The sequence below is a fragment of the Manis pentadactyla genome, chromosome 9, assembly GCF_030020395.1.
Source record: "Manis pentadactyla isolate mManPen7 chromosome 9, mManPen7.hap1, whole genome shotgun sequence".
In the NCBI taxonomy this organism is placed as follows: Eukaryota; Metazoa; Chordata; class Mammalia; order Pholidota; family Manidae; genus Manis; species Manis pentadactyla.
In genome coordinates this window covers 20,736,440-20,748,929 of record NC_080027.1, presented here as the reverse complement: position 1 = coordinate 20,748,929, position 12,490 = coordinate 20,736,440, and the positions used below count along the sequence as shown (strand labels likewise).

Here is a 12,490-nt window from a genome sequence, read left to right as displayed (position 1 = left end):
TCAGGAGTAAACATTGCACAGACTTATGGAAACTTTAAAGCATCGGCAACAAGAAATGCTCATATGAGACATCAGAGAGGAAGGAAGTTCGATTTCGATTGATTCTGCCAGAGATAAAATCACAACAAAACAAATTAGAGCCCTTGAACCACTTATTCAAATTAACAGAATATTACAAGTTTCTCTAACACAATATAATGCTTTCAATATATCATTTTATTTGAAAAAAAATCTTAATGAATTGATTAGAAAAGACACAAATACATTTTTATTCTTATTTTTTAAGAGGGGAAAAATGCAACGGGGAGGTTTGACATTAATATTAAACAAAGGCAGGCTCAGACAAGAGTTCATGTACATGAAATAAAAATAGAAATGAAGAAATAAAAAGTGATTTATGATGGAACCAATCTATGTTTTAATGCCATTAGGAGTCACAAGAAAAAGTTCAACCCTAATAACAGTTCATGCCAACCATTCACTAATCTATCTGGGACAAGAAAAACTACATAAGATTTGGAATCTGAAAACATGTGTTCCTCCCCCAGCTTCATAATTAAAAGCCATGGGTGATATTGGACTTTCTCTCCAAAGTTTACTTCTCTTTCAAATAGCAACATATTTAAATAACAAAGTAGATACAGTAATATACAGCCAGGGAGACAAATTAAATATGTGAAGCAGTAAATATTTAAAACGATTTCCTGTAAATATATTTATTTTATCAATTTAAGATGCCCATTTAATTGAAATTTTTCTCACATGTATTTATTTTTTTTAAATAGCAAATATAGGACAAACATGCTAGTGTTAAAAATAAATCATTGAAAACCTTAGTGAACCAGAACCTTGAACCAGATATTTCATTCTTGAACTACATGTAATATATTTATTTTATAATTGTTAATGTGCACTGAAACATTTGTCTATCAGGCAAACCCAGTGAATTATATTATGTTATGTTTTTTCCTCTGCACATTCTTTATGGGTATAATCCAGAAAAAAAAGACAGTAAAGGAGTTTTGGGAATAGTATGATCTGTTAAGAACAACAAAAAACCCAAACCCAAAACACACCCATAACACCACCATCACATTTGTCACATTGCAGGGACCTTAATCTTGTTTTCGAAAAATAAGATAATAAAAATTTATAAATGTTAGACACTTCAGTTTCTCATAACATTGTCATTTTTGGTGGCAATGACTAAATCACTACCAGTACACATGGAAAGGCCTCAGAGTTATACTGAGAAAATGACTATGATTCTTGAGGAATTTAATCGTATAAGATCAACTTTTAAAATTAATGTAAAGTCACTTCCAAAAATATGACTTTAGTAGATGGCAGGATATTCCAGATACCCCAGACTCAGTCTTGAAACACTGTTTGCAAAGGAAGAGAGAAATACAAAGCCATTCATTGACCTGGAGGAACAGACTTTTGTGCACATTAACTTTCACCTAAAGAGCAACTCTCAGCGCTAGTTAAGTCCCAAAGGCAAGATTCAATCCCAGGTCTTCCTGAGTTTCACCGTTTTCTGCCTCGTATTATACGAAGGCTTCATTCTGCCTCTGACATCCCCCTTCACCACCTCTGCTGAAATAAAACAAAAACGTGATTTCTTACTTGTTTGCATATTTTTAGCATTTAAGACTAGAGAAACATGAAATAGGTGATGGGGTTTCTACGATACATAGGTGACAAAATAACAAGGGATACATGTGAAATAAGATAGCACTTTCTATTTAAATATTAGTTATTATTTTAGACTTTCTAGTTTCTTTTTCCCCTCAAAAATTTTCCCTTTCTTGCAATTATCTACTTTACTGTTTTTTTTATAGTTTTCTTATTCGGGTATGGATTTTTCCAGTGAACAATTTATTAATGGTCTCCCACATATTTTAGTCTATCATATTTCATTAGCAATATTTCTGAATTTTTTTCTTTTTTCTCTTTGACATAGGAGTAGTTTAGTTATATTTAAAAATGCCTAAATTGAAAAATTTGAGGTTTTTTTTAAAAAAATGGCTATTCATTTCTGAACAGAATGCAATTTTTAAAAACTTCCTTATTCAGATGTTAGTTTTCACAAACATACGCAAGTTTTCATAAATGCTGTACATACACTTACAAAGGAAGAAAATTGTCTTATTTGCTATCAAAACTTAATGCATACCTATCTATGAAAATAAATTTACTGAATGTGTGGTTTTTCTTTATGTATTAATTAATATTTTCTTGACAGAAAATATTTCATAGAGGTATATTAGCTTTTCTGAATATTAGAAGGCTTCCTTCTCATTCTTTACATGTTCTCTATGAGAAAGTTCTTGCTTTTGGATGTTTGTCACTACATTATTCATATGTGTAACATTCACTTCTAAACCTTCACAGAGAATTAAAACCTGTATTACAAAGTATCCTTTTTAAATTTTGATGCTCTTTCCTTCATTCTATATTTCTCAGTATTAACATTAGAACAAATGCTTCTTCTATGTGTATTACCTAAATACATATCTGTTCATACTTTTATAATTATTTTTCTGAAATATTTTGTAATGTATTTAGCTTTTAGAAAACTACAATGAAGGTCTTCTCTTTGCAAAGATATCTTAGATGCATCTACAATTATTTAGTCTTAACGTATATTTTGTCTTGGCTTTGTCATATTGTTCATGCTACAAATATGTCAAACACACAGACAGACTTACACAGACATATGTACACAAAATAATAAAAATACACAATGGTGATACTTGAATCCTGAAGCAGCAGAGTGCAAGTGGAGGCCCTCAACCTCAGTGACAAGGGAATGTGGTTACTCTCTAGGACAGTGGACTCAAAGCAGCAATCAGAATAGTCTGATTCCTGAACAAGCATGGCAATGGATGGTTGATCATGGTGTTTCTAAGAGTAAGATAGATAGGAGGCCCACTAAATTCTGACTTTATCTGTGTAAGCAGAAAACTTCTAGATTAAGTTAACAAAAATCCAATTTGAGCCACAAAAATAGAGAGTTGTGGTCCCTCAATCAGTTCCTGGACTGTGCCAATTTATAGTCCTAGAGCTCCTCATATGAAGGGAAGTCTATGTACCCTTGAGGAATGAGCCTGGTATACTACCAAAAATTTAAACTATTAATCTTTCTCCAAGCCTTCCTTCCCCAAAGGGACCTTACCCTTTACCAGGGTAACTGTGCACTGGAATAAAGGAAATAACCAGAACTGATACTAATTCCAGAAGAACCAAATTATCACTGTGACCCAAGAGTCAGAGGAGTAGGCTTTTGGGGACCAGGTGATCAGTGGAGCTTTATCTCCTGTCCATCTCACAGTGGTCCAAGATGGTCCCTGAACCCATCCTGTGGTTATTTCTCCAGCTGCAGAATGCCTAAGTGCAATAGATCAACTGGTAGAATCTGCACATCTGTTCCCTGCCCGGTGGAGTGAGGGCTACTATGATGGGAAAAGCCAAGTGGGGAACAACTAGGACTGCCTCTACCAAGGAAGAGAGTAAACCAAAATCAATACTGCATTCTGGGAGGGAAATAAGAGATTAGTGCTGCCACCAAGGACTTGAAGGAGGCAGGGGTGGGGACTTCCATGACATTCCCCTTCAAGACTCCTATTTGGCCTTTGCAGAAGAATGATAGGTCTTAGAGAATGACAAAAAATTATCATAAATTTAATTCTATGGTTGTTCCAGTCACTCCTGCTGGACCGGATGTAGTTCCACTGCTTGAGCAAATTAGCATATGCGCTGCTACCTGGGGTGCAGCTATTCATCTGGCAAGTCCTTTTTCCTCCATCCACTTCTCTAAGGTCTACCAAAAGCAGTTTGCTCTCAGCTAGTAAGGCCAGCAAGACAACAAGACAACTCGACTGTCTTACCTCAGGGGTACATCAACTCTACAGCCGATGTCATAATTTGATTCACAGGGACTGGATCATCTTTCCCTTCCATAACATACCTCCCTGATTCATTACATTGGTGACATTATGCTGATTTGATTTAATGCACAAGAGTAGCAATTACTCCACTTATTGGTAAGACTTCCACGGGCCATGGGGTGGTAAATTAATCTGACAAAAATTCAGGGACTTTCTATCTTACTGAAATACCTTGCAATCCAGGGGAGTGGAGTATGTCGAGACATTCCTTTTAAAGCAAAGGAAAATTTTCTGTGTCTGACCCTTTCTGAAGCACAGCACTACCGGATTTGTCTGAATTTTGGAGACAGTACATTCTTTGTTGTGTTACTACAGCTCATTTACCAAATGACCTAAAAAGCTGATCATTTCAAGGAGATTCACAATAGGAGAAGGCTCTGTAGTGAGTTCAGGCTGCTGTTCAAGCTTTCTTTTCTTGGACCGTATGACCCAGGAGGTCTGGTGGAGCTTGGTCAGGAGCAGACAGGCATACTGTTTGGAGACTTCGGTTGGTCCCCATAGGAGAATCACACATCAGGCCTTTAGTGTCTTAGAGCAAAGCCCTGCCACTCTTCATAGATAAATATTTTTCTCTTTAAAACAAATCTTGGTCTGCTATTAGGCCTTAATAGTGATTGAACACTTGTTAGTGGTCACGAAGTCACCTTGCCAGCAGAGCTTCCCATCATGAGCTGGGTGTATGCAGTCCCAACAGGTCATAAATCTGGGCATGCACAGCACAACTTCATCATGAAATGGAAGTACTCTATATGAGACTCTATATGACAGACCCTGAAGGTCCAGGTCAGTTACATGGACCAGAGATGCCCATGGTCCACATTCCTTCTTTCTTCTAGCCCGACTCTCTGGCCTCTCAGGAGTTCCCTTTGATCATTGACGGAGGTGGAGAAGACTCAGACATACTTTGCAAATGATTTTGCACAATATGCAGGCACCACCCAACGTGGGTAGTTGTGGTCTGTCTCCCTTTTCTGTGACAACCCTGAACAAGTGTAGTGAAAGGAAATCTTCCTAGTGTGAAGAATCTCGAGCAAAATAATCAGATTTTCATTTTTCTTAGAAGTACACATGGTCAGATGTGCAATTATATGCTGATTCCTGTCCTGTGACCAATGATTTCTCTGAATAGTCAGGGACATGGAAGAAAAGTGATTGGAAAGTTGATGGTAAGGAACCCTGGTGAAGAGGTATGTGGGGAGACCTACCTCTTTGTGTTTAATCCTTAGGGTATTTGTGTCCCATGTCTATGACCACCAAAGGGCATGCTTCTGTACAAACAATGGCCGCATTTAGCTGCTCCTTCTGTGCATCCAATGAAAGTAAGCATGTCCTTTGTCTCCTTGTTATTTCTTTTCCTGACATGCAGTCCAACAAAATATACATATACACACACATATATGTGCATATATAATGTGTATATATGTTTGACATAGTTTATATATTATATGCTGATTCACATATATGTATATACACATTCTATGTATGTGTGTGTGTTTATATATACATAAAATTGCCAGTTTATGCTTTTCTCTAAGCTATACTTCTGTTTGTCTTTCAAAAGCCTTAGGTATACTCCCAATAAATATTAACATCACACATCATTATAATCTTTGAAGTTTCTGAATGGATCAAAACAATTTATATGATTGGCAGTCACAAGGAAAGATTCTGACAGGGGAATAAAAATATATGATGTTGAGCCAAACAGTGAAATGACATTCCCTTAAGCCTGGATGGATCATATTCTGTGGAAGCACATGGAGGGCACATGAGGTAACATTTGGGAGGTCATTCATAGGGCCTCCTGAATGACTTAACTTTAGAATGAGTGCTGAAGGCACTGTAAGCAATGTGAGGGTACAGCAATCTATAGATTCCTGAGGAGGTGAGCTCTAATAATAGTGAGTTAAAATCAATTATACAATAACTAACAACAGCAATATACTTTACATCAATGAATATTTAATATGGATCAGTTCGAATACAGTAATCAACATGTAGGTGAGATATGTCTACTGCAAATATACACACAGTTTTAAACTGCTGCATTGGAGGGCTGATTAATGCCACATTTGGAAATAGTTCAGAATACACAAACACTATTAAATGAAATCAATACGCTTTCTTCTCTAGTTCCTGAGCATAGAGATATGGACTGACATGCAACATACTTTGCAGTTTTATTCAATGCTAAAAATGCACTTTACTTATAACCAGTTTCTTCCAAGTAATGTTTTCATAGCCTCTTTCACATCTTTGTTCCTTAAACTATAGATAATGGGATTTAGCATGGGAATCACAATGGTGTAAAATGTTGACACTATCATGTCATGGTCCAACGCATAGCTGGAACTTGGTCTCATATATATGAAGAGGATTGTGCTATGATAAATTGTCACTCCAGTCAGGTGAGAGCCACACGTAGAAAAGACTTTTCTCCTCCCATCAGTGGAATGAATCCTCAGAATGGCCAACAGAATGAAGCCATAGGAGATCAGCACAATCAGGATAGTAACCATCTCAATGGCGCCCACAAAGTAGAAGAGTAGAAGCTGGTTTGTGTGAGTGTCTGAGCAAGAAAGAGCGAGGAGAGGAGGGATGTCACAGAAGACATGTCTGATCTCATTGGATGCACAGAAGGAGAGGCTAAATGTGGCCACGGTGTGTACAGAAGCGTGCAGGATGCCCCCAACATAGGAAGCAATGATAAGGGGGACGTAGACTCTGGGTGACATGCTCACTGAATACAGGAGAGGGTTGTAGATTGCTACGTAGCGATCATATGCCATTGCCGCCAAGAGAAAGGACTCTGTGGTTCCAAAAGTAACAAACAGAAGCATCTGGGCTGCACATCCAAGGAATGAAATGGCTTTATTCTCTGCTAGGAAACTGACCAACATTTTTGGAGTGACAACTGAGGAATAGCAGGCATCCAGGAATGATAACACACTCAGGAAGTAGTACATCGGGTTATGGAGCCGGGAATCCCCAATGACTAAGGAAACCAGTCCCAAATTTCCGGCCAGAGTAAAAAGATAGATTGCTAAAAATAGCAAAAATAGGAAGACGTTCATCTCAAAATCATCTGTGAAGCCCATCAGTATAAATGTGGTGACTTCAGTCACATTTTTCATCTGAAACCTGTATAAGTCTAAATCCAATGGAAACCCTAACATTTGGGTTTTTAATTACAAGTTCTAAAGCAGTTTCTTACGAAAACCGAATCCTTCCACTTACACCCTGATGTTTGCTTCTCAGTCGGGTAGAATGATTTCCCGGAGAGCGACGAGACCGGCACCATGGAAGCCGCTGGAGCCGAGAGGATGCATTTTGTGGTTCAACTAAAACGAAGAAATAATTTTGTTCTGGCATCGACTACATTTGTCATATTAAAAATATCAATTTAAGTGTCCTATTTTCCAATTTGTTTCCTGTTAAATTCCTTACCATCTGGTTTTTCTATTACATCATCTTAAAATTCACAAACATGAGTGAACACAGGAATCATTCAATCTTAAAATGTTATCTGGAAAGTCCACAGCTGACTACTAGCTCTGGATTGGCTGCGGCATGAGACGGCCTTTCGTACTGCTCACAACTGTTAAGATGGGAATCAGCACACTTACATTAAAAGACGGGGTTAAACTTCAATGAGAAGAGTTATGAAAATGATCAAATTTTAAAACACTTCCATATGAGCAGAAAATGAGGCAAGTGAGACTTCCATTTCAACTTACTGTACAGAGACACTTTTTCCAACAAAACCATGCTATATTCTTTTTTTTCTGACAATTACCCTGTTCCATTAGTTTCCATTCCAGAGTGATAAACAGAAGAGCAGGCAATATTCTGGAGACATATGCTCCTTGTTAACAAACAAAAAAGATACAATATCCTTTACTTTTCACTTTTTTTCTCAAAATATATATCATTAAGTTGTTAAATGTGTCCTTTGCAGCCTATAGTACTGTTAATGTTTTCAAATTTTATCTTAATAGCAATGTGAGATGTTTCTCATTTCACGTGTGCTTATTATCCCTGCAATGTCCTTAGAACTATTTTTGAGATGCATTTCAGCCAAAAGGTCACCATGGCTGTTCTTCTAGTATATTATACTTACTTTTGGAGTTTCTTAAATAACTGTGAAGTTAATGTCACATGATAAAAGATAATAAAACTGCCCCTAGAAGATTTTGATAAAAGGATAAAATCACTGTTTGCCACACACACACACACACACACAAATAAATTTATTTATTTTTCCCTGATGTCATCTTACTTTTTCTTATTTGGTGGAGTATGAGGAAAAGAAAATGCATGACTTAAGGGAAGAAAAGTTTAAGAGTCATTTATATTTGGGCTTAAATCTCAGTGACTGACATGCAACTAATTACTGGATTCATCATATTTAGGGAGCGGATTTTGACACGTTGACCTCTGTTTTCCCTCAGGATGTCACAATGAAAAAGTATTGGAAAGAAGTGAAATTCCTGCTGGACACAGGGCCAGGCTGCATTCAGTGACTTACAAGTGATTATATTTATGATGTGAAACACACTACAGTTTTGTTATATTGAGATGCCCATACATCAAGAAGAAAATTAAGAAATAAGCTTAAAAGTGTTAGAAAGAGAAGGAAATCACATGTCTTTATTGTCCCATAAATGTTCCCATAGATCCATGTGGAAGATGTTTCTAATGCATAGATTAAATTGCCTCATAAATATGAGTCTACAAAATGCAAAGTGTTCATCTGATTCTTAAAAAAATCTAGAGTAAAAAAATAATGAACTTAATTTCTGATTTCTGTATAAATCCAGGAAATTTACAGAGTACTCATCAGAACACATACACACAAATATAATAACATATAATTATGTTTAAACTGTTCTATAAAAATACCTTATAAAGAAGTCAATTACTGGTATAAATATGTATTAATGTATTTTTCGGGCATCACCAAAAATACATTTCTGTTTAAAAATTCCTATTCTTTTTCTTTTTCTCCAAAACTTTTCTTCTCCCTTTCTGTTTCTCTCCATCCTTCTCTTTCTCAAATGGTTTGGAGAATAAAAAAATATTCATTAAAAAGAGTCCTCTATAAAACAGGCATTAGGCAGATAGGAATAATCACAGTGAAAACAAATAAAAATATGCAAACATATTTTGAAAAATGTATCAATTAGTAGTCTACTGAAAGTATCCATCACGACATACATGCTGACTGATAGACACAGGAGAAATTTCAGTGATTTACTTCTGTAACCATTACTTAACTAATGTGCCTGTGACGAGACAAGTATGAAAGATTAGGATCATTAAGAACTGGACTCTAAGACCTCATATTAAAATGCCATATTTAGCACCTAGTGACAGCGGGAGCTCAGGAAAGTTAAGAGTAACTTTTAATATTTTTAAGCATATTTTTATTGAATTAAAGTTGATATCAATATTGTATTGGTTTCAAGTATACAACACAGCAGTTTAACACACACATTATGAAATCCTTACTCCAACTAGAGCAGCTGTTATCTGTCAACATGGAAAGGTGTCACAGAATCATTGGCTGTCCTCTCCATGCTGTACTTCCATTCCTTTGACCAACTTATTTTATGACTGAGATTTTTATACCCCTCACATTCCCCATCCATTCCCCTATGGTAACCACCAGTCACTTCTCAATGCCTATGAGCCTACTACTGCTTTGCTCATTTTGTTTTTTGTTTTTAAATTTTTCATGTCCTTCTAAACCGAAGAATAACTAAGACTGACCAAAGATTCAGGCGTATCTTGTTCAACTACATGAACATGGTGGGATTACAGGCTGTCGGTTTATCAGAGGAATTAAAGTATGTTCTATTAAATTAAAATATTAATTATATGTGAAAGATGCATACACATGAAATATTACTTCCAAAATTTACTTAACTCCAAAAAAATAAATAGGGACTTATAAAGTCAATTTTTTAATGAAAGTATCAAGAAGTTAATGGGTCTCAAACAGGAGCAAAGTATCTCTTCTTTACGTTATACATATATTTATTATATGGTACTGAGTATATATACAAATACTATTTTATTGAGATTAAACAGTGAATTCCAATATTCTGTGCTGTAACAAACTGAAACTATTTCTGTCACTGCATTCTCTTCGGGGGTATGCCAGTAAAACAATAACATGCTTAAATTTTCCTGATACTTTTGTCAATGTAATTTTCTGGAAATTTTTGATGTCTCTATTCTTGCCTGCAGTTCAAGAAGGTGGTTTGTGAATGAAACTGTTTTATTCCAAATTGTGTCTCTTTAGAGCTTTTGTACACTTCAGGATAGGAAACTGGGGTCATGAGAGAGAAAAAGCATGAGGTTTAGCTACTGCACCCAGATTGCTCTTCAAGCAGACATTTCTGTTAACTGATATTTAAGGAGTTAGAAGTGATTGTGTTTATGTCTTGTTATTTCACTTGAACAGAGAGATGCTAGAAATACAAAAATGTAGACCGTGAGTTTTTAACAAAACGTGATCAATCTGGAAGACTAAAATGAAATCAGTTTCTCAACTTTCATGGTCAAAAAATGTGAAGTACCAGACAGCCATGAGAACACTATTTCAGAATCTGAGCTCCAAAAGAAGGAGAGCTATGATTGTAGCTACTCACACTATTAAGTGGCTGCTGGAGGTTAGTAATTTTGTGCACATTATCTAATATAATCTGTGTAGCAGCCTACAAATGAAATAATTCAGTGTCCTTTTGCAGATGAGAAAACTGAGGCACAACTGGATGTAAAACTTGGCCAGAGTTGCACAGTTTCTGAAAGAACCAGGATTCAAGCCTAGATTTCTCCAACTTCAAACCCTATATTGCTTTTCTTGACTGTATTACAACCCCATGTGATATACCGAGTTCTGGAAATGTTAACACTGAGACAGCATCCTTGCACATTGAAATAAACAAAAAAAAAGAAACTAAAGCTGCTTCTGGATCAATTAGCTAAATGGTAAAATAAATTTAAAATTTATTTGTATTCTTCAAACAATAAAAATATTATGATCCCAAAGTAGCATCTACCCAATGGCTGGGTATATCAAAATTGGTAGTCATATTTTATTGAGTTGATAATTTTCTTAAACTGTAACTCTAACCCCTTGATTCTACTCTTACTACATTGATTGCTGTGATTCTTCAAGGAAATTAAGGCACATGTCTAATTTACAGCTCAATTGACCAAAATACGTAGGAAACCTTTCCTGTTTTCTCTGCTATGTTCCCTGAAAGGCATGTGATCAATTTTTGATACAGCCTTGCGTTAAATAGAATCTTCTCTCTTAAATACAAATATTGTTATATACACTTGTTTCAAATTCAAGAGTAGTTTCTAAAATATTTTATAAGTTATTAAGACCTTTCCTCTTACCTGTGGAAATGAACTATTCACTCAGTTAAGTTATGCTGTGAATAGCATGCATTTAGATTCTTACAACGTTTTATTGAGTTCTTAAAGTTCACAGTGATGCCCCAAGAGGAAAACAGACTAATTCTTTTCTAATACAGAAAAGTATCATGATTTGTTTTCATTTTAAACAACTGAACAGTTCTGGGTAATGAACCACATGATGAAAACGATTACATGAATGCCCTCTGACCTCTGGTTTAAAATGATTCCTCAGTGGGAAAGAAGTTAATGGTACAGAACATAGTCCTAGCTCTGATACTAACTAGCTGTATGCCATTAGGTTGATGACTTAAAGTTTCTAAAACCTAGTTTCTTATTCCTGGGAAAATAAACTTTTTAATTATCCTGTAAATATGGACATAATGAGATATAATATGAAAGCATAGCCTATGACAGAATTTATAATTACTTAACAAAGACATCTATATTTTTTATAAATTTTAAACCACCCCAGTTATAAGTGGTATGAGAAACAGATATAAACTCATTGAGATTTTGATTTGGAAATAAAGTATAAATACACAAATAGAGAGTATTGGCAGGGAAGATGGGAAGTATATAGAAAATTATAATATTCTATGTAATAAAACATAAGAATATTAGAGAAACATCAGAGAAGAGTCAAGCATTTTTAAGCTGTATAAGGTCTTGTCTTAGAGATCCCATATGCTAATTTAGACAAGTAACTGGCTATGTACATAAGAAACTCTTGGAGAAATTGTGGAAATTACATGGATGCCTAGACTCCACACTCAGAGATTATAAATTAGTAGATAGGGAATGCTGCTAATGGAATCAGAATGCAAATAAAAAGAAACCAGATTAATTGGCAGGCATCCCGACTGTGAAAAATGGTCTATTAATGAAATAAAATGAAATTGATCTATAGATTCAATGCAACACCAATTGCAATTAAACAAGTATTTTTGCAGCATTGACACTCTGAGTCCCCATTTTATATGGAAAAGCAATGAATTTTAGAAAAGAAGAATGAAGTTGGAATGTCTGCATGATTTGATTTTAGGACTACCATAAAGCTAAAATAATCAGAGAGTGAAATTTTAATAAAACACTGACACCTAGAT

The 12,490-nt window shown here is 35.4% G+C and overlaps 1 protein-coding gene across 1 annotated transcript; it reads right to left on the bottom strand.

Moving 5' to 3' along the window:
* Positions 1-6,160: 6,160 nt before the first annotated feature.
* LOC130684834 (olfactory receptor 5T1-like) lies at positions 6,161-7,129 on the bottom strand. The gene has a single exon (XM_057507080.1). It carries the CDS (start codon positions 7,127-7,129, stop codon positions 6,161-6,163), a length of 969 nt encoding a protein of 322 aa, XP_057363063.1.
* Between the last annotated feature and the right edge of the window lie 5,361 nt (positions 7,130-12,490).